General features: G+C 46.5%; 1 protein-coding gene across 1 annotated transcript in view; it reads left to right on the top strand.

Annotated features, from left to right (window-relative positions):
• The window catches only part of CSNK2A2 (casein kinase 2 alpha 2), a 478508-nt gene that overhangs the window by 369134 nt on the left and 86330 nt on the right, over nt 1-23044 (top strand). The window contains exon 11 of the mRNA XM_069217427.1: nt 8066-8163. Within this exon, the coding sequence (XP_069073528.1) occupies nt 8066-8142 (77 nt within the window). The 3' untranslated portion in view covers nt 8143-8163. The remainder of the gene's footprint in view (nt 1-8065; nt 8164-23044) is intronic.

The following is a 23044-nucleotide window of genomic DNA, read 5'->3' on the forward strand; positions in this document are numbered from 1 at the left end:
CAAAGGCACTCTCCCCATGGGGCCAGCAACATGTCTCTGGTGTGGCAGGCTGCTGGAACTAGTCAGCCTACACAGACAGTCGGTTAAGTTTCAGGGGGCACCTCTAAGGTGCCCTCTGTGGTGTATTTTACAATAAAATGTACACTGGCATCAGTGTGCATTTATTGTGCTGAGAAGTTTGATACCAAACTTCCCAGTTTTCAGTGTAGCCATTATGGTGCTGTGGAGTTCGTGTTTGACAAACTCCCAGACCATATACTCTTATGGCTACCCTGCACTTACAATGTCTAAGGTTTTGTTTAGACACTGTAGGGGTACCATGCTCATGCACTGGTACCCTCACCTATGGTATAGTGCACCCTGCCTTAGGGCTGTAAGGCCTGCTAGAGGGGTGTCTTACCTATACTGCATAGGCAGTGAGAGGCTGGCATGGCACCCTGAGGGGAGTGCCATGTCGACTTACTCGTTTTGTCCTCACTAGCACACACAAGCTGGCAAGCAGTGTGTCTGTGCTGAGTGAGAGGTCTCCGGGGTGGCATAAGACATGCTGCAGCCCTTAGAGACCTTCCTTGGCATCAGGGCCCTTAGTACTAGAAGTACCAGTTACAAGGGATTTATCTGGATGCCAGGGTCTGCCAATTGTGGATACAAAAGTACAGGTTAGGGAAAGAACACTGGTGCTGGGGCCTGGTTAGCAGGCCTCAGCACACTTTCAATTGTAAACATAGCATCAGCAAAGGCAAAAAGTCAGGGGGCAACCATGCCAAGGAGGCATTTCCTTACATGTTCTTTCACCTAAAATGTACCATTGTCTCCACAATTGGCACAACCCTGGCACCCAGGTAAGTCCCTTGTAACTGGTACCCTTGGTACCAAGGGCCCTGATGCCAGGGAAGGTCTCTAAGGGCTGCAGCATGTCTTATGCCACCCTAGGGACCCCTCACTCAGCACAGACACACTGCTTGCCAGCTTGTGTGTGCTGGTGGGGAGAAAACGAGTAAGTCGACATGGCACTCCCCTCAGGGTGCCATGTCAACCTCACACTGCCTGTGGCATAGGTAAGTCACCCCTCTAGCAGGCCTTACAGCCCTAAGGCAGGGTGCACTATACCACAGGTGAGGGCATAGGTGCATCAGCACTATGCCCCTACAGTGTCTAAGCAAAACCTTAGACATTTTAAGTGCAGGGTAGCCATAAGAGTATATGGTCTGGGAGTCTGTCAAAAACGAACTCCACAGCTCCATAATGGCTACACTGAATATTGGAAGGTTTGGTATCAAACTTCTCAGAATAATAAACCCACACTGATGCCAGTGTTGGGTTTATTAAAAAATGCACACAGAGGGCATCTTAGAGATGCCCCCTGTATTTTACCCAATTGTTCAGTGCAGGACTGACTGGTCTGTGCCAGCCTGATGCTGAGATGAGTTTCTGACCCCTTGTGGTGAGGGCCTTTGTGCTCTCTGAGGACAGAAACAAAAGCCTGCTCTGGGTGGAGGTGCTTCACACCTCCCCCCTGCAGGAACTGTAACACCTAGCATTGAGCCTCAAAGGCTCAGGCTTCGTGTTACAATGCCCCAGGGCACTCCAGCTAGTGGAGATGCCCGCCCCCTGGACACAGCCCCCACTTTTGGCGTCAAGTCCAGGAGAGATAATGAGAAAAACAAGGAGGAGTCACAGGCCAGTCAGGACAGCCCCTAAGGTGCCCTGAGCTGAAGTGACTCTGACTTTTAGAAATCCTCCATCTTGCAGATGGAGGATTCCCCCAATAGGGATAGGAATGTGCCCCCTCCCCTCAGGGAGGAGGCACAAAGAGGGTGTAGCCACCCTCAAGGACAGTAGCCATTGGCTACTGCCCTCCCAGACCTAAACACACCCCTAAATTCAGTATTTAGGGGCTCCCCAGAACCTAGGAAACTAGATTCCTGCAACCTAAGAAGAAGAGGACTGCTAAGCTGAAAATCCCTGCAGAGAAGACGGAGACACCAACTGCTTTGGCCCCAGCTCTACCGGCCTGTCTCCCCACTTCTAAAGAAACTGCTCCAGGGACGCTTTCCCCAAGGACCAGCGACCTCTGAATCCTCAGAGGACTGCCCTGCTCTAGAAGGACCAAGAACTCCCGAGGACAGCGGCCCTGTTCACCAAAGACTGCAACTTTGAAACAAAGCAGCAACTTTGAAACAACTTGCGTTTCCCGCCGGAAGCGTGAGACTTGACACTCTGCACCCGACGCCCCCGGCTCGACTTGTGGAGAACAATCACTTCAGGGAGGACTCCCCGGCTACTGCGAGACCGTGAGTAGCCAGAGTTGCCCCCCCTGAGCCCCCACAGCGACGCCTGCAGAGGGAATCCCGAGGCTCCCCCTGACCGCGACTGCCTGCTCCTCAGATCCTGACGCCTGGTAAAGACTCTGCACCCTCAGCCCCCAGGACCTGAAGGATCCGAACTCCAGTGCAGGAGTGACCCACAGGAGGCCCTCTCCCTTGCCCAGGTGGTGGCTACCCCGAGGAGCCCCCCCCCCCTTGCCTGCTTGCATCGCTGAAGAGACCCCTTGGTCTCCCATTGATTTCTATTACAAACCCGACGCGTGTTTGCACACTGCACCCGGCCGCCCCCACGCTGCTGAGGGTGTATTTTCTGTGTGGACTTGTGCCCCCCCCCCCTGTGCCCTACAAAACCCCCCTGGTCTGCCCTCCGAAGACGCGGGTACTTACCTGCCGGCAGACTGGAACCGGGGCACCCCCTTCTCCATTGAAGCCTATGCGTTTTGGGCACCACTTTGACCTCTGCACCTGACCGGCCCTGAGCTGCTGGTGTGCTAACTTTGGGGTTGCTCTGAACCCCCAACGGTGGGCTACCTTGGACCCAAACTTGAACCCAGTAGGTGGTTTACTTACCTGCAAAAACTAACAAACTCTTACTCCCCCTAGGAACTGTTGAAAATTGCACTGTCTAGTTTTAAAATAGCTATATGTGATTTATGTGAACAGTATATATGCTATTTTGCTAATTCAAAGTTCCTAAAGTACCTACCTGCAATACCTTTCATTTGAAGTATTACATGTAAATCTTGAACCTGTGGTTCTTAAAATAAACTAAGGAAATATATTTTTCTATACAAAAACCTATTGGCCTGGAATTGTCTTTGAGTGTGTGTTCCTCATTTATTGCTTGTGTATGTACAACAAATGCTTAACACTACTCCTTTGATAAGCCTACTGCTCGACCACACTACCACAAAATAGAGCATTAGTATTCTCTTTTTGCCACTATCTTACCTCTAAGGGGAACCCTTGGACTCTGTGCATACTATTCCTTACTTTGAAATAGTGCATACAGAGCCAACTTCCTACAGGCGGCATGGCATCTTACATCATTTTGATGTCAGTTCATCAGGTTCACAAACACAAAAGCAAAACTGTTTCACATCAGCATCCTAGAATGTAGTCTGCGAGGCTAACCCTGAAATGATGAACTACAACCCTCACGTCGGTGTTCAAAATGAAAGGTCACACCACAACCCTGAACTTTATACGAAAGCAGTGGGGTTCTTGGGTTGACACCCTCTCAGGCAGAGCCCAAGATGCATTGAAGAGGACTGTCAAAAATCAGATTGCATTATCTAGCAACCTCTTCACAGGAATAAGAAAAGAAAGGGCATATCAACTCAGCAGGTCAAGACAAACTTCCAACGATGAATTGGGCACATAGGTGTAGGTCACCTCAGTCATAGATGTGTTTACTATGAAAACTGTCTCTCTCTAGGTACCCATAGGTGAATTGGATGAGAGGCATTTTCGATCAACTGTAGTGCACAGTTTCTCTCCATTCTTCTCCCTCAGCTGGGGCTAGTGAACAGATTTATGTATTTTTAAACACAGTTTCAAAAACATACAACACTGTACCACATTTTGTTAAGCCCCTGTCCTCCTGCACCACCTGCAAAACAGCAGTTCAAATGCAAATGTCCCTGAATGGAAATCCTTTAAGGTGTAATAGACATGAAACCATTAGTCAAGTTAACTGATGAATACGTAAACTCCTTTATCAGTCTATTCAGGCATATCTAGGTCTGTATTGGTGGTGTTTTCTCATATCAGTTGCATCAGGATAACTTTACTTATTCTACATAGTGGATGTGGCAGTATCTCTTTTGACAAACTGTTCCAAGACCTGTTCCAGATATTAATAAATGAAGCTGCTTTGTTAATTTAACTCATAAGAGAGCCAGTGTGTTTCAGCATATGCAAATTCATTACATTTGTGGGTCCTCCTTTTTTTTTTTTTCCTGAAGAGCCACTCTCAAAATCTTTGCTGTGCCTTGAATATGTAACTGTAATGTTATTACCCCCTTTAAATAAGGTTAGCATTTTTGTTTCCCATACAATGCACTACCACCTCTAAGTCTGCAGTAAGAGGCAATCTGTTTCTTCAGTTTGACTCAATGCCTCCTTACAGAATATTTGTAACCCTGGCACAAGCCAAAATAGAGGATTCATCATTCCCTCTGTTGTTTCACATCAACATTTGTGCCCAGGTAAATCATTTTTAATTAGCGGACCACGAAGTGCCAATTAAGCATTGATGTTTCTCCATCATAGTCTTTAATGGATTTACATTTGTGAACCATTTACCATAATCGTTTTGGAGTCCTTTGGTAACCATCAACTATAGAAGTATCCTCAAACAAGGCCTAAAGAATCGAACCACTGTACTTTTAGTAACCAGCGGCCTCAAGTGGTGACCCGGACTTCATCCAATCAGAATGAAGCACACTTCACCCAACTTCCCCTGGTGTCACCATATGTCATTTCTACTGCTTCTCTACTCTTCTTTATCTTCCCTGGATTTTTCCTTTACTGCCTTCCTCATATTTCACCATCACTTCAGGCGTGCTCTGAGTTTAACTGCCTGTAGACTTTCTTCCAGCGGAAAGTATATTTCTTGGACTTATGGCATCCTCTTCTAAGATAGCACTGTTCAGAGCCTCTAATTCATGTGGGAAGAAAATTTGTTGGACGACTGTATCTAATGGGTGTACCCTAACCCAAAGGAAAAGGAGTGTAAGATCAGTACAAAACTCTCTGCCAAAACCTTAAATGATAGTGTGGTGGGAGGTTACTAAGGTGGCCTCAAAAGATGCTTCAACTGATGCTCCTTCTTCAGGGAATGAATCCTCTTTATCTAAGTCATCAAAAAAAGATAGCCAAAGGTTGGGCTCTTAAAGAAGAGTCGCCTGTAAAGGATCTACCAACTACATATGGGGGGTCAGCAAACAACCTCTTTACCCTACATACCAGTACTCTACTGTTTCTTATATCCAGCATCTAAGTCTAAGCGTTGTGTAGGTCATCCTAGGGATTCAGATGTGTCATAAAGTCTGCTCTGGACATACGGACAACTCCAACATTGGCCTGTGCAAGAGGTGAGTCATTCACTTCTGCATGACTTGGAACCTCATTATAAGAAACATCTAAGTGCCTAATGGATAAACACTCTCCTACCTAAAATTTAAACAATAAAAATGTGGACGGCGATAAACTTGAATAGGTTCGAAGCACTGGAAGAAGCCCAACCCTCCCAGAGAACAAAGACAAACTTTGATTTCATGAAATGATGAAAAAATGTTTTTTTCAAACAATGAATGACTAGCTATCCTAAACAGACGTATTCCTTGTGAATAGTAGCCGTAACTGACTTAGCTTATGAACACCTTCGCCATCTGCAGTCTCTCTACCTACAAGAGCAGGACATAGTTTGTCAACTAAAGCAACTAGAACACAGGAAGGCTTCCTCTTCCAAGACTCCACTTTTATGACATGAAGCGTGTTTTCCATGTGTAAACTTGCTTGTAAATCATTTGCATGTAATTGATATGTCCTGCCATTCTGTGTATTCTTTTAAAAGGATGTTTAGGGTAAGATGACTGTCCCTTCTGGGTGTTCAGGTCGCTGGGTCATGTGACTTGACCGATTCTTGGATGGGGATAGCTATCTAAAAACATGCAGGCATATGTTTCAGGTATTATTGGTGTTGGTCCTCTGTGCTTACTTTGTTGCTCTAGTGACAGGGAAGTTGAAGACACTGTTCGCTCTAGCTGGCCTTCTCCTTCTGTTCAAGCAGGGAGGTGTTTCTTCCATGCAGGTATGTTGTTTTCCCTGTTCACATGTTGTGTACCACACAATACGGATGGGTTGCATGTCCGCCCATAAACTTGGCCAGAATATTGCCTCAGCAAATACTTTGGAGGGCCAGTTTCAGGACAGCTGTCATCTTAGTATCGGGCAGCCCAGAGTCCTCCAGCTGTGGTTTTAGTGACAGCCAGTTTGCAGTCACCTATGGTTGAGAAAATGGACCTCAGTAGAATGGAGTGCTAGGATGGACCAGAGGTAGAATGTATATATCAGGTCAGTAGTAGCACTGGTCACAGGACCCAACCTGATCCTGGTGTGGTAGCCTGAGGCACTCACTATCTTGGACACTTTGTGTTTCCTTCTCTTAATGCTGGCTGATATTGTTCTGCAGAAGATGCCTATACCATTGATCTTTTTAGGATCAGTGGTAATGGTATAAGAAGCAAATTGCAGCTGCCAAACATGGCTTATGAGTAAGAGAGTGAGATGCTCGTAATAGTTGAAGATGGCACTAGGCTCTGAGAAACAACCAAGAGGTGGCTCTTATGTGTTTCCTAAAATGGGGTACCATAGAGAGGCTTACTTTGAGACCTCATTCCCATACACTGTTCTCACCCTCGGCGTATGTGTACCTGGAGATGGAAAGGAGTGAAAAGACCAAGGCACGGAAAGAAAAGAAACTCGATAAGATGAATGATGATCTTCTTAAGCATGAAACTAGTGTAAACATCCTCACGGGTGGAGATGTTTGCAGCAGATTGGGCAAATTAATATGGCCACAGAGTTTGAAGGGATTAAGGATGGTTAGATGTTGGCTAGTGCAGGAGAATACAATTCTGTCAGAAACCATCTAGAGGAAGTTGAGAACCAAATGAGAACAGACTGTTTGATGGTCATCGAATTTCCACAGGACTCAGAGGGAACTGATCTTAAGGGATGTTTAGAACTTAGTTGGAAGAGCAACGTGGATTTTCATAGGTGTCTTTTGACTCATGTTTTTTTGAACTGTCATGACAAATAGTCCAGGATAGGAAGGGGATTACTTTACAGGTAGGTGAGTCCCAAGTGCTATAGAATCATGTGCAACTGAATAAAGAGCTGAAACCAATAAAGAAAGCTTTTTTTAGATCTTGGAACAAAGGAAGAAATAGTGGTCCCCTCTAAACTGAGACTCCTCACAGATGGAAATCACTGCGTTTTTTTATTTTTTATTTATTTTTTACTTTGAGGCAGGCACAAGACCCCTTGGGGTAATGAACACTTGATTGAATAGGTCCGAGGGGTGAGGATAATTAAGATGGGAACACCTGATGTTTCGAGCTGCATTGATATGCAAGATTGTTGTTGATTTCTTAAGTTGCTGACGAGGTGTCTTGTGTATGGAGCAGCTAAAGCTGCTGAGTCCTGTGTTATAGATTTTGTTGACATGCCAGAGTTGGCGGGTTGAAAGGAGCTCTTTCAAGTGTGTGTGGGTCTAGTGCCATTACCACCCACAAACTGTCCTTATTAAGTAAATTGTTTTATTGTTTTCTGCATGACCCGTTCTCATTCACAAATATGGTTGATAATTAAGCCACCAATTGTGTCTTGTACATGCTGTTATACTGTTAAAATTAGAATTAAGATATATCCTTAAAAAAGGATGTTCAAATAACTTAGATTTGCCTAGATTTGATGACTGGGGAATTCTCTCAAATACTGCCTCACCTTTTCCTCAGAAGTTGTCCTTGAAGACAATGTGCTGCACACACCTACTCTTTCAAGAAGTATGTTCAAGCTGTATGCGATTACACCTGAACTCCCCATGAGACCATTCCTGTTAGATTCATTTTTATTATCGTATTAATATTATGTCACAGCTGTGAAAGATGTTGACTGAGAAGTAAGCCATACTTATATATATATATTTTTTTCCATTTGCTCTTTTGTAGATCCTGTAGTGAAGGAGCAATCTCAGCCAACATCAGACAATACTGTTCTTTCCAGCAGCTTGACAGCCGCACGGTGAAAACTGGAAAAAACAACACGGGTAAAGGTTCCTAACTACTTTTCCAAAGAGGGGGGCCCTTGCAACCCTCAGGAGGAACCTCACCTCAACAGCGGAAAAGCGAGTGTCAGCAGTGGAACAGAGGGGTAGTAATGGTAATCCACAGGGTAGCCAGAGTTGGGTTGGGAGGGAGTTAATGGGCAATTATTTTCCAGATGTGATCCAGCAGATCAACCTCAAACTTATGTAGATGATGACATTTAACATTTGAAAGGTTACCAGCAATGGTCATCTCATTGGGACGTAGTCTACAATCTTTAAGCCACTTGTTTCCTTGTTTACCTTTTAACTAAAATGTTTAGCCTGAGGTGTACCCTTTTTGATGTACTCAAAATATATACCTTGTTGCTCAAATTTTTATTACATTGACATCCTATGCCTTATCCTTACATGTTATACTCGAATCTAGCTTAAGAGTTTATTATAAAAATAGAATGTAACACTGTTGGGGTCAACTCAAGGATATCTATAATTGGGCCCATCGTATGATGTGGGTCAGAAATTTGGCTGCCTAAGTCGTTGGTCTGGAATTATGTAAATACCAAACTGTGGAGTACGTAAGACGATGGGATTGTAGATGAAAATATTGTGATTCCTGCTTCGTTATTGGGACAGTGGTCTATAAAGTATGTAATTTGCGATTTCTCAAGCTTTCTTTTCGGAGTGTAGGAGAGTGTTAATCGAGGCACTCATTTTAGGTTTAGTCTACAAGGCCAGGAAATCATTACAGGAAATGATGGCCGCAAATTGTGTAGTTCCTGGTAGTCTGTTGAGCTCCATCATGAAGGCTATTCTGTCTTCTTGTGGCACTTTTGTAACAACCCAGGAAGCATCAGCCAAACTGCGTCATATTAGCAATATGATTCTGGAGATAGAAGTTCCCAGAAGAACTATTGCGCTTTATGATAAATTTGGCATGATCCTAAGATAAGATATGTCCTAATAATTACAATGACCTGCCTATGGTGAGAACCCAGTCACCATGATTAACCCAGTCCACCCAGCGTGCCCCCCCCCCCCAAAAAAAAAAAGAAAATATGTAGCAACAATTTAAGCCTAAATGTAGCCATGGGTTCTCCCTCTAGTTATACAACAATATGGCATAGAATGTGTCCACTCTGTGCAACAAAAACTGCAAGTCACAGCTTGATGTAATGCACTTTTCAATTAATTATTCTATTATAGATTCACATGTAGTGCATTATTCTGCCATCCAGTGGTAGGGTCCGGAAGTCTCTCTTTAAACAGACCTTTTGCATTGGGCGTCGACCTTATGTGGATTCTTTATGGTTGATTCACTGCGAAATCGACCGTAAGCCCACAATACCCCAAAACGTAATTTCCATTTTAAGTTCTCATTAATGGCACGAAGGAAAATGGTTTTAAAAGGGAGCTGCTTTTACTTATTTAGCATATAGGATCCAGAGTGTCTTGTTGCCTACTTTGCTCCTGCGGGCTGTGCATCGCCCCCATCAGCAAATTTAGCCTGGACCCTGAAGGAACAAAAAAAAGGTCGGAAAGAAGATTTCTCAACAAAGCAAATCTGCACCTGAGAGCCAGGGTGCGAGGACACTGCTTGAAAGCGTCCAAGTAACCTGTGCTTTCGTTTTCAGCATTATTACGTTGTTGACTGCTTCTCGCTGTCCTGTTTTTATTTTGGTTATTTATCCAAGCACAGGCTTTTTTTCTGTAGTCACTTGGCTTGTTTTCGGAGCAGGGTTATTCCTGATCATAGTACACCCCCAAACTCGTTAGTATATTTAAAAAACGGTGTTCTTTAACTTGCCACTAAAAGCAAAACATTAAATATTTTTTCAGCTAGACCTTTATGCTTAAATTTTAAATATAACCTCCCTGGGCCCCCCATCTGTAATGTACATTGAACTGGCAACATTTATTCAGTTGTTCATGTTCAGCATGTCCATTTATTTGCAGCAACGATTGATTCTGTGCAAATTACTCAAAAGTAAATGGAGACTAGGTTTCTGAGTGAAGAAAGTGTTACGCTTACCCAGACAGATTCTTTCAAAGTACATTCAGATATATAATAAGCATTTTTCACTTTCATGGCACAGACTGGCTATTATTTCGGTTTTGTGAAATGTAGACAGTTGATGGCTGATTGCTCTGCCAAGTCTATTAATTTGTTTTTAAATGTATCTTCGTTTTGAAGAGCTCCATTCCGTGGGTATGTGGAACCAGACTGATTTTATTTTGGGAGCAGCATCTGTTTGCAATTAGCACCTTTGCTGTTTTGATTGAGAGCGCAGGACCTTTTCGCAAAGGGCAACTTTGTTGGTTTTATAATCTACCAAAAATCCTACTCTTTAACTCTGCCTTGCGTAAGAGTATCTGCATTTCAGGGACTCTAGCGTACTGTTGTCCGTGAAGCACTGTCTCTTTAGTGTTTTTCTGGAAACAGATAACATTGCCCTCCCTTTGCGTAAGCATACGTTGTTAAGAACATGTGATGTGGTATAAATAAAATCGCAGTGGGAAATCACATTTCTAAAAGACAATACTTTTCAGTACCCCCCGTGCCTGATTGACAACACTGGTTACCATCTTTCTCGAAGAGAATTTTTTTTTTTTATTCGTATTTTTAGGTTGTGGAAAACCAAGGAGCTAGTACTTGAATATCATTTTGTGTAAAATCTTATTATTTAACATGCAGTTTTAATAGCTTGCTTTATTAAGCCTTTAGCAGTAGTTTAAACAGATTTAAAATACTTTGGAAATTAGTTCTTCTTGTACTTTGTATTATGTTTTAATTTCGAAGAGAGCACTCCAGCTTTTGCTGAATCGTCCAATTTTTTTTTTACCAGCCTTGACATAAAAATATTGGCTACTACAGTAAAATACTGCCCAGTTGGCAACTGCGTGCAATTTGGATTGTTGCCTTTGCCCATTCCTCTCCTTTCTCAGCACATCTCAAGCCTCCACTTTCAGCAGTGCCCACAAATTCCGGTTGTCTACATTACCATGAAAGTGGCTGCAGTCAGTGAAGGCCCATGACAAGCCCACTGGAAATGCCTTGAGTTGAGCAAGATGTTTCCAGTCATAGTCTTCTCTCAAGTGAGAGGACGGGACAGATGTAAAGAAAAGCTTCTAAGGTGCCCCATGTCAAATAATTATCCAGTGATGGGATTCACTTTGTATTCTGCTACTTGTAAATTCACAAAAGGAGAGATATGCCAGTTATGGGTCTGACGTGTGAGGGAGTGTGAAGTAAGTAGAAATAATCACACAAGCACTGAACACTGGTTCTGGTGTTTATTGCCTTAAGCAGATGTCGACAGTCAACCCAGGCTGCTCGCAGTCAGCTCCCAACTGTGTCCCTCACCAACATTCCTAGAATCCATTTAACATAGAGGTTCTATTAGAGAACACAAGAAATGGCCTTTGGGCCACTAGTCCTTAAATAACCTTTATTCACACAGTTATCATAATGAAATATTACAGAGTGCTTGATTGAAATGGCATCCATGTGAGTATAAGGTTGTCTTCAGGGGTATGCATGACCATCACAATTTTGTGTTCCTGAATAGAGGCAGTAGGGCAGTCACCATAAGCGAGGATATGTTTCAGCAGTCAGGTGATAGGGAGTGTGCTCACCTCCAAATTGTCAGACAGAGAACTGTACGAATGAAGGGAAGGACTTGATAATACCCAGTGACCTTGGGAACTAGGAATTGCGGTCCGGAATAGTTTTAACAATGTTACAACATGAAAATACCTTGAAAATGACCTCTCTTGTTTTTTTTTTTTTAGCTGCAATGGCCATAACATTGAATACATCTTATCTTATTGCACTACGCCTAAGAAGTGTGAGCACATTTTCTGTTTGAAAATAGAAAATGTAAAATTGTAAACATATTTGCAAAAATACCTTCTAAATGTGTGCAAATAGGGAAAGATCAAAGCACACAGCAACAATTGAACACTCATTATCAATGTATACAGTTAGTTCGAGGCATGTGTGGCTGTTGATGCACATGCTTTGCATACTCCTGCCGTCTAGTATTGAGTCCGGATGTGTGCGAGTTGTTTTTCTTTTAAGAAGTCTTTCGAGGTGTGAGGTAAAGTGACTCCTATTGGTGATAATGCCCATGGCCATCAACTCCATTGTTGTTTTTTTCTTTCTGCCATCTGGTTCATACATGTTTTAATCCGTTCCAGTTCGACCGTTTTGGACTCCTCTCTGTTAGTGATCCACCCTTACCCTGGTCTGGATTTGTTGTTGATTGCACTTTCATCTTTTGTTTAAAAAATATAGGAAACTATAGCCGTCGGATTGACGTGCTCCAACTGCGTCCTTCCGGGCCCATTTTTCCTTTTCAACGGCTTCACTTTAAAATGCCTTTCTAATGGAATGAACTCCATTTTGTTTCTGCCCTAGGTGCCACGCTAAGTACCCGAGGACCGGTCTTCATCAGGTTTGCAACCTTTGCTTGTCTCAGGGGAAAAAACTGCGAGCCCTGCTGATTGTTTTGATCGAAGGAAACCTTACGGGACCAAAGGGCGTGGTGCAAAGAGATGCAGTATAGGGAGGCCGAAGAAACACTTGACCTCATTGGTCACAGGATGAGGAGGAAGAACTCCATGAGGCCTTTGCTGCCGAAGAAGAGGCCTTTTCAGTCGAAGACTGTGACTCAGACTTAACGATGGATCTCCAGGTGCAGGAACTTCCACTGGGTCAGGGGACCGTGAGTACTAAAGCCCCCGTAATGCCACCCAAAAAATATTTGGTGGGACCGAAAATACGGCTCCCTGGCCACCACTGCCAGCAGGCCATGGTAGGCACCGATCATCTGCTGAAGATGCCCTGCCCTCATGCTTGGCACCGGAAGCAAAGCAGAAGCCATTCACTTCCGCACTGAGCTGACAATCTTCATCTTCGGCACCAACCATGCCGGTGCTGACTGCTTCAGTGCCGACCACTTCGGCTCCAAAATCGAAACCACTTTCAGTACCGAAAATTTCGACATCAGACCAAAATCAACTCCACACCATATCCAGATAACGCAGGAATGGCTCTATCTATGCTAAAAGAAGCTGCACATAGAGCCTCAGACAGGCCGCATCCTCGCCAAGACTGTGGTATCCGATGCCGCCGCCATCAAACCACTAACTTCCCTTTGGAGAAGCAATAAACTTGCCGGTGCACCTTTTTAAAAAAAAAAGGGGGGGGGGGGGGGAGAAAGACAACGCTACAAGCCCCTTGCATCCTCCTTCACCTACTTCTCCAACACCACCACATCCTCTGCCCTCCATTCCACCACCTACCCCCCTCCACCTTATTCTCTGGGTGGTCCCCTAGATCTTAATCCACAGGGACCCCACATTCCTACACAGGTGAGAATTTGGTGGGGAGGTCCTTATGAGGCACCACAGCCCACAGATCCTTGGTCAAATTATGATGGTGGTCCCCAGGGGAAACCGACCGAGATCTGTACCTTCCCAAACCATCACCTCCTGATGACACCTCTTCATATCAGAAATTGATAAGCAGGCTGCAGCCTACCACCAGGTCCCCCTCCATAAAGACCCTATAAAAGAAGATTTCCTCTTTGAAACTTTATCTACTATGCATAGGACTACTAAATACCTGCCTATGATAAAAGGCATGCTGTGAATACCTACCTATGATAAAAGGTATGCTACGTCACACTGACAACATCTTCAAAGACCACGTGTGAGCACGCATCATCACTCCCATGGTCGACACAAAAATATCAAGCTGCACCCTCAGATTCTGTTTACACCTGAGGACAGCTTCCCCCTGTTTCACTGGTTGTGTCCCATGCCCGGAAGAGGGCTACTTCACAGACCACAACTGTTGCTCCACCATCTGATAAAGGGTCTAAGCTAATTGATGCTTCAGGGACACAAGTAGCAGTGCAGGCTCCTAACCACTGACAAATTGCCAATAAACAAGGTCTCTTAGCCAGGTATGATCTCTCCCATTGTGATGAGATGGAGGAACTCCTCCAGTATCTCTCAGATGAGCATTAAAAAAGGGGACAGGAGTTAGAACAAGAGGACAAACGCCTTTCTAACAATTCCATTAGGTGTGCCCTAGATTCCGTAGATACAGCTACCAGGGGTATAAATACCAGCGTGTTGCTGCACATCCACGCTTGTCTGCGGATATCTGGCTTCAAGCCAGAAGTTCAGCAATCATCATTTCTAAACGTTCCTTTTGGCAAGGAACACCTGTTTTGGCCACCAGTGGACCAAGCATTAAAAAAATGAAGTACACCGAGGTTGCCATATCAATGGGGGCACGCCAAACTCCCACTCCCCGTGGCTTCTTTCGCTGCACGTCATATAAGCCAGGTGCAAAAGCAGCATCTTAAGATTCCTCTTCATGCTAACTTCCGAGAAAGACTTCCCTTCATGAGGCTATTGCAGAGGCACGTACAGGTGTAAGAACTCCACTGCTCGCTGCAGATGTGCTTTGTCACTTCATGCACCACTAAGCTGGCTCCTTTTGCTGTTCCTCCTATACGGCTGGCTCCAAAACCACCTCTTCCGATGCCTTATTTTCATACCACCAAGGACATCCGAGGATACCACAGGGTCACATACAGGGGCAACAAGGCAAAGGGTAGAAGCAAAGGTGTTTCCCCACGTGGTGCTGCAGCCACCACAAAGCAATGACTCCCTTCTCCTTCCCCCTGATCATTTAACACCTGTTGGGGGTGTTTACAACAATTTCTCTCTATCTGGCAATCCATAACATCGGATCAATCAAAAAATGTATTAAGCGCACTACTCACCCGTTAAGGTCCCAAGGTGCTGGGGGGGGGGGGGTGCTGTTTACTGCTCAGAAAGCCAAGTCTTAAGGTGCTTTCTGAAAGTTAGGAGGTCCTGGGTCTTGCGTAGGTTGGTGGGGAGGGAGTTCCAGGTCTTGGCGGCGAGGTGGGAGAAGGATCTGCCGCCGGAGGTGGTGCGTTGAATGCAGGGGACCATGCGAGGGCGAGGTCAGCTGAGCGGAGAAGTCGAGTAGGTGTGTGGAAGTTTACCCGTTCGTTGAGGTAGGCTGGTCCAGTGTCATGGAGGGACTTGTGAGCGTGGATAAGGATTTTGAAGATGATCCTTTTGCTCATGGGCAGCCAGTGAAGGGATCTGGGGTGAGCAGAGATGTGTTTGTGGCGGGGGAGGTTGAGGATGAGACGTGCAGCTGCATACTGGGTTCGCTGGAGTTTTTGCTCAAGCTTTGCTGTGGTACCAGCGTAGAGTGCGTTGCCGTAGTTCAGTCTGCTGCTGATGAGTGCATGGGTGACTGTTTTTCTGGTTTCTAAGGGAATCCATTTGAAGGGCCTTCATAGCATGCGAAGGGTGTTGAAACAGGAGGACAATATGGTGTTGATTTGCTGGGCCATGGAGAGAGATGAATCTAAGATGATGCAGAGGTTGCGTGTGTGGGTGGAGGGTGTTGGGGGTGGTCCTAGGGCGGTGGGCCACCAGGAGTCGTCCCATACTGTCTTGTTGGGGCCGAAGATGATGATTTCTGTATTGTTGAGTTTGAGGTGGCTTGCTGTCATCCATTTGGCGATGTCGAGGAGTCCGGCATGGAGGTTTGTCTTGGCGGTGGAAGGGTTCCTGGTGAGGGAGGTGATGAGCTGGGTGTCGTCTGCGTACGAGATGATGGTGATTCCGTGGGGGCGGAGGATGTTGGCAAGCGGGGCCATGTAAATGTTGAAGAGGGTAGGGCTGAGGGAGGATACTTGGGGGACCCCGCAGATGATCTTGGTTGCTGGGGACTGGAAGGGAGGGAGGTAAACTCTCTTGGTTCTTTCGGCGAGGAAGGAGGTGAGCCAGTCTAGGGCCTTGTGTCGGATTCCTGCGTCAAAAAGGCATGCGCGGAGGGTTTGGTGGCATACAGTGTCGAAGGCTGCGGAGAGGTCCAGAAGGATGAGAGCGACTATCTCGCCCTTGTCCACTCTGGTTCTGATGTCGTCTGTGCAGGCAGTGAGGCCGGTCTCAGTGCTGTGGTTCTTGCGGAATCCAGACTTTGAGGCGTTGAGTGCGTTGTTTTCCTTTAGGAAGTGAGATAGTCATCGGATAAGTGGATGTTAGAAATTATCCAACATGGTTATTGTCTGGAGCTCATCACCACATTTCCAAACATTCAGCTCCACAGACACACAAACTATGTGGAACATCAAAACCAACTCAAACAGGAAGTGTAGGCTCTCTTGCTCAAAGGAGCTATGGAGCTCGTCCCTTTTAAACATCAGGAGTATGCTCCCTATGCTATCTCATCCCCAAAAAGGACGGCTTACGATGGCCCATTTTAGTTCTCAGGCCCTTAAATCATTATATCCTGTCAGAGCATTTCCACGCAGTCACCCTCCAAGATGTGATCCCACTTCTCCAGCAAGATACCTTTGTCAGCACTAGACTTAAATAATGCCTAATTTCACATCCCAATCCTCCCAGCACAAATATCTCGGGTTTCTAATGCTGGTAAATATTATCAGTTCATAGTGCTCCCATTCATAATCACTACTACACCATGGGTGTTCACCAAATGCTTAGCAGTGGTAGCAGCACATCTACGCAGACAGAACATTCATGTCTTCCTGTATCTGGATGACTGGCTTATCAAAGCCAGTAGCCTTCCTCTGTCTCACCCTCACACTCAGGTCACTATAGATCTGCTCCATCAACTAGGGTTTACCATCATTATACAAAAATCACATCTTCAACCTTTACGGGTTCAGCCGTATCAGGGAGTGTAGGAAGTTGGCTCTGTATGTGCTATTTCAAAGTAAGGAATAGCATGCACAGAGTCCAAGGGTTCCCCTTAGAGGTAAAATAGTGGTAAAAATAGATAATACTAATGCTCTATTTTGTGGTAGTGTGGTCGAGCAGTAGGCTTATCCAAGGAGTAGTGTTAAGCATTTGTTGTACATACACATAGACAATAAATGAGGTACACACACTCAGAGACAAATCCAGCCAATAGGTTTTTATATAGAAAAATATATTTTCTTAGTTTATTTTAAGAACCACAGGTTCAAATTCTACATGTAATAGCTCCTTCGAAAGGTATTGCAGGTAAGTACTTTAGGAACTTCAAATCATAAAAATTGCATGTATACTTTTCAAGTTATTGACAAATAGCTGTTTTAAAAGTGGACACTTAGTGCAATTTTTACAGTTCCTAGGGGAGGTAAGTATTTGTTAGGTTAACCAGGTAAGTAAGACACTTACAGGGCTTAGTTCTTGGTCCAAGGTAGCCCACCGTTGGGGGTTCAGAGCAACCCCAAAGTCACCACACCAGCAGCTCAGGGCCGGTCAGGTGCAGAGTTCAAAGTGGTGCCCAAAACACATAGGCTAGAATGGAGAGAAGGGGGTGCCCCGGTTCCGGTCTGCTTGCAGGTAAGTACCCGCGTCTTCGGAGGGCAGACCAGGGGGGGTTTTGTAGGGCACCGGGGGGGACACAAGTCCACACAGAAATTTCACCCTCAGCAGCGCGGGGGCGGCCGGGTGCAGTGTAGAAGCAAGCGTCGGGTTTTCAATGTTAGTCTATGAGAGATCTCGGGATCTCTTCAGCGCTGCAGGCAGGCAAGGGGGGGATTCCTCGGGGAACCCTCCACTTGGGCAAGGGAGAGGGACTCCTGGGGGTCACTTCTCCAGTGAAAGTCCGGTCCTTCAGGTCCTGGGGGCTGCGGGTGCAGGGTCTCTCCCAGGCGTCGGGACTTTAGGTTCAAAGAGTCGCGGTCAGGGGAAGCCTCGGGATTCCCTCTGCAGGCGGCGCTGTGGGGGCTCAGGGGGGACAGGTTTTGGTACTCACAGTATCAGAGTAGTCCTGGGGTCCCTCCTGAGGTGTTGGATCGCCACCAGCCGAGTCGGGGTCGCCGGGTGCAGTGTTGCAAGTCTCACGCTTCTTGCGGGGAGCTTGCAGGGTTCTTTAAAAGCCGCTGGAAACAAAGTTGCAGCTTTTCTTGGAGCAGGTCCGCTGTCCTCGGGAGTTTCTTGTCTTTTCGAAGCAGGGGCAGTCCTCAGAGGATGTCGAGGTCGCTGGTCCCTTCGGAAGGCGTCGCTGGAGCAGGATCTTTGGAAGGCAGGAGACAGGCCGGTGAGTTTCTGGAGCCAAGGCAGTTGTCGTCTTCTGGTCTTCCGCTGCAGGGGTTTTTCAGCTGGGCAGTCCTTCTTCTTGTTGCAGGAATCTGATTTTCTAGGGTTCAGGGTAGCCCTTAAATACTAAATTTAAGGGCGTGTTTAGGTCTGGGGGGTTAGTAGCCAATGGCTACTAGCCCTGAGGGTGGGTACACCCTCTTTGTGCCTCCTCCCAAGGGGAGGGGGTCACAATCCTAACCCTATTGGGGGAATCCTCCATCTGCAAGATGGAGGATTTCTAAAAGTTAGAGTCACCTCAGCTCAGGACACCTTAGGGGTTGTCCTGACTGGCCAGTGACTCCTCCTTGTTATTCTCATTATTTTCTCCGGCCTTGCCGCCAAAAGTGGGGCCTGGCCGGAGGGGGCGGGCAACTCCACTAGCTGGAGTGTCCTGCTGGGTTGGCACAAAGGAGGTGAGCCTTTGAGGCTCACCGCCAGGTGTGACAATTCCTGCCTGGGAGAGGTGTTAGCATCCCCACCCAGTGCAGGCTTTGTTACTGGCCTCAGAGTGACAAAGGCACTCTCCCCATGGGGCCAGCAACATGTCTCGGTTTGTGGCAGGCTGCTAAAACTAGTCAGCCTACACAGATAGTCGGTTAAGTTTCAGGGGGCACCTCTAAGGTGCCCTCTGTGGTGTTTTTTACAATAAAATGTACACTGGCATCAGTGTGCATTTATTGTGCTGAGAAGTTTGATACCAAACTTCCCAGTTTTCAGTGTAGCCATTATGGTGCTGTGGAGTTCGTGTTTGACAGACTCCCAGACCATATACTCTTATGGCTACCCTGCACTTACAATGTCTAAGGTTTTATTTAGACACTGTAGGGGTACCATGCTCATGCACTGGTACCCTCACCTATGGTATAGTGCACCCTGCCTTAGGGCTGTAAGGCCTGCTAGAGGGGTGTCTTACCTATACTGCATAGGCAGTGAGAGGCTGGCATGGCACCCTGAGGGGAGTGCCATGTCGACTTACTCGTTTTGTCCTCACTAGCACACACAAGCTGGCAAGCAGTGTGTCTGTGCTGAGTGAGAGGTCTCCAGGGTGGCATAAGACATGCTGCAGCCCTTAGAGACCTTCCTTGGCATCAGGGCCCTTGGTACTAGAAGTACCAGTTACAAGGGACTTATCTGGATGCCAGGGTCTGCCAATTGTGGATACAAAAGTACAGGTTAGGGAAAGAACACTGGTGCTGGGGCCTGGTTAGCAGGCCTCAGCACACTTTCAATTGTAAACATAGCATCAGCAAAGGCAAAAAGTCAGGGGGCAACCATGCCAAGGAGGCATTTCCTTACACAACCCCCCCCCAAACGAAAGAGGATGAGACTAACCTTTCCCAAGAGAGTCTTCATTTTCTAAGTGGAAGAACCTGGAAAGGCCATCTGCATTGGCATGGGCAGTCCCAGGTCTGTGTTCCACTATAAAGTCCATTCCCTGTAGGGAGATGGACCACCTCAACAGTTTAGGATTTTCACCTTTCATTTGCATCAGCCATTTGAGAGGTCTGTGGTCAGTTTGAACTAGGAAGTGAGTCCCAAAGAGGTATGGTCTCAGCTTCTTCAGGGACCAGACCACAGCAAAGGCCTCCCTCTCAATGGCACTCCAACGCTGCTCCCTGGGGAGTAACCTCCTGCTAATGAAAGCAACAGGCTGGTCAAGGCCATCATCATTTGTTTGGGACAAAACTGCCCCTATCCCATGTTCAGAGGCATCAGTCTGCACAATGAACTGCTTAGAATAATCTGGAGCTTTGAGAACTGGTGCTGAGCACATTGCTTGTTTCAGGGTGTCAAAGGCCTGTTGGCAGTCCACAGTCCAGTTCACTTTCTTGGGCATTTTCTTGGAGGTGAGCTCAGTGAGGGCTGTCACAATGGATCCATATCCCTTCACAAACCTCCTGTAGTACCCAGTCAAGCCAAGGAATGCCCTGACTTGAGTCTGGGTTTTTGGAGCTACCCAGTCCAGAATAGTCTGGATCTTGGGTTGGAGTGGCTGAACTTGGCCTCCACCTACAAGGTGTCCCAAGTAAACCACAGTTCCCTGCCCTATCTGGCATTTGGATGCCTTGATAGAGAGGCCTGCAGATTGCAGAGCCTTCAAAACCTTCCTCAGGTGGACCAGGTGATCCTGCCAGGTGGAGCTAAAGACAGCAATATCATCAAGATAAGCTGTGCTAAAGGACTCCAAGCCAGCAAGGACTTGATTCACCAACCTTTGGAAGGTGGCAGGGGCATTCTTTAAACCAAAGGGCATAACAGTAAACTGATAATGCCCATCAGGTGTGGAGAATGCTGTCTTTTCTTTTGCTCCAGGTGCCATTTTTATTTGCCAGTACCCTGCTGTCAAGTCAAAGGTACTTAGAAATTTGGCAGCACCTAATTTATCAATGAGCTCATCAGCTCTTGGAATTGGATGAGCATCTGTCTTGGTGACAGAATTGAGCCCTCTGTAGTCCACACAAAACCTCATCTCTTTCTTTCCATCTGTGGTGTGAGGTTTGGGGACCAAGACCACTGGGCTAGCCCAGGGGCTGTCAGAGCGCTCAATGACTCCCAATTCCAGCATCTTGTGGACTTCCACCTTGATGCTTTCCTTAACATGGTCAGACTGTCTAAAGATTTTGTTCTTGACAGGCATGCTGTCTCCTGTGTCCACATCATGGGTACACAGGTGTGTCTGTCCAGGGGTTAAGGAGAAGAGTTCAGGAAACTGTTGTAGGACTCTCCTACAATCAGCTTGCTGTTGGCCAGAGAGGGTGTCTGAGTAGATCACTCCATCTACTGTACCATCTTTTGGGTCTGATGACAGAAGGTCAGGGAGAGGTTCACTCTCTGCCTCCTGATCCTCATCTGTTACCATCAACAGATTGACATCAGCCCTGTCGTGGAAGAGCTTAAGGCGGTTTACATGGATCACCCTTTTGGGGCTCCTGCTTGTGCCCAGGTCCACCAAGTAGGTGACCTGACTCTTCCTCTCTAGTACTGGGTAAGGGCCACTCCATTTGTCCTGGAGTGCCCTGGGAGCCACAGGCTCCAGAACCCAGACTTTCTGCCCTGGTTGGAACTCAACCAGTGCAGCCTTTTGGTCATACCAAAACTTCTGGAGCTGTTGGCTGGCCTCAAGGTTTTTGGTTGCCTTTTCCATGTACTCTGCCATTCTAGAGCGAAGGCCAAGTACATAGTCCACTATGTCCTGTTTAGGCTCATGGAGAGGTCTCTCCCAGCCTTCTTTAACAAGGGCAAGTGGTCCCCTTACAGGATGACCAAACAGAAGTTCAAAGGGTGAGAACCCTACTCCCTTCTGTGGTACCTCCCTGTAAGCGAAAAGCAGACATGGCAGGAGGACATCCCATCTCCTTTTGAGTTTTTCTGGGAGCCCCATGATCATGCCTTTTAATGTCTTGTTGAATCTCTCAACTAAGCCATTAGTTTGTGGATGGTAAGGTGTAGTGAATTTATAAGTCACTCCACACTCATTCCACATGTGCTTTAGGTATGCTGACATGAAGTTGGTACCTCTGTCAGACACCACCTCCTTAGGGAAACCCACTCTGGTAAAGATACCAATGAGGGCCTTGGCTACTGCAGGGGCAGTAGTTGACCTAAGGGGAATAGCTTCAGGATACCTGGTAGCATGATCCACTACTACCAGGATATACATATTTCCTGAGGCTGTGGGAGGTTCCAGTGGACCAACTATGTCCACACCCACTCTTTCAAAGGGAACCCCCACCACTGGAAGTGGAATGAGGGGGGCCTTTGGATGCCCACCTGTCTTACCACTGGCTTGACAGGTGGGGCAGGAGAGGCAAAACTCCTTAACCATGTTGGACATATTGGGCCAGTAGAAGTGGTTGACTAACCTCTCCCACGTCTTGGTTTGTCCCAAATGTCCAGCAAGGGGAATGTCATGGGCCAATGTTAGGATGAATTCTCTGAACAGCTGAGGCACTACCACTCTCCTAGTGGCACCAGGTTTGGGGTCTCTGGCCTCAGTGTACAGGAGTCCATCTTCCCAATAGACCCTATGTGTTCCATTTTTCTTGCCCTTGGACTCTTCAGCAGCTTGCTGCCTAAGGCCTTCAAGAGAGGGACAGGTTTCTTGTCCCTTACACAGCTCCTCCCTTGAGGGTCCCCCTGGGCCTAAGAGCTCAACCTGATAAGGTTCAAGCCCCAAAGGCTCAGTTCCCTCAGAGGGCAGAACTTCTTCCTGAGAAGAGAGGTTCCCTTTCTTTTGCTGTGTTGCAGTTGGTTTCCCAACTGACTTTCCTGTTCTCTTGGTAGGCTGGGCCATTTTTCCAGACTCCAGCTCTACTTTTTCACCCTGTGCCTTGCACTGTGCTCTTGTTTTCACACACACCAGTTCAGGGATACCCAGCATTGCTGCATGGGTTTTTAGCTCTACCTCAGCCCATGCTGAGGACTCCAGGTCATTTCCAAGCAGACAGTCCACTGGGATATTTGAGGAGACCACCACCTGTTTCAGGCCATTGACCCCTCCCCATTCTAAAGTAACCATTGCCATGGGATGTACTTTTCTCTGATTGTCAGCGTTGGTGACTGTGTAAGTTTTTCCAGTCAGGTATTGGCCAGGGGAAACCAGTTTCTCTGTCACCATGGTGACACTGGCACCTGTATCCCTCAGGCCCTCTATTCTAGTCCCATTAATTAAGAGTTGCTGTCTGTATTTTTGCATGTTAGGCGGCCAGACAGCTAGTGTGGCTAAATC

This window comes from Pleurodeles waltl, chromosome 12, assembly GCF_031143425.1.
Source record: "Pleurodeles waltl isolate 20211129_DDA chromosome 12, aPleWal1.hap1.20221129, whole genome shotgun sequence".
Taxonomy (NCBI): domain Eukaryota; kingdom Metazoa; phylum Chordata; class Amphibia; order Caudata; family Salamandridae; genus Pleurodeles; species Pleurodeles waltl.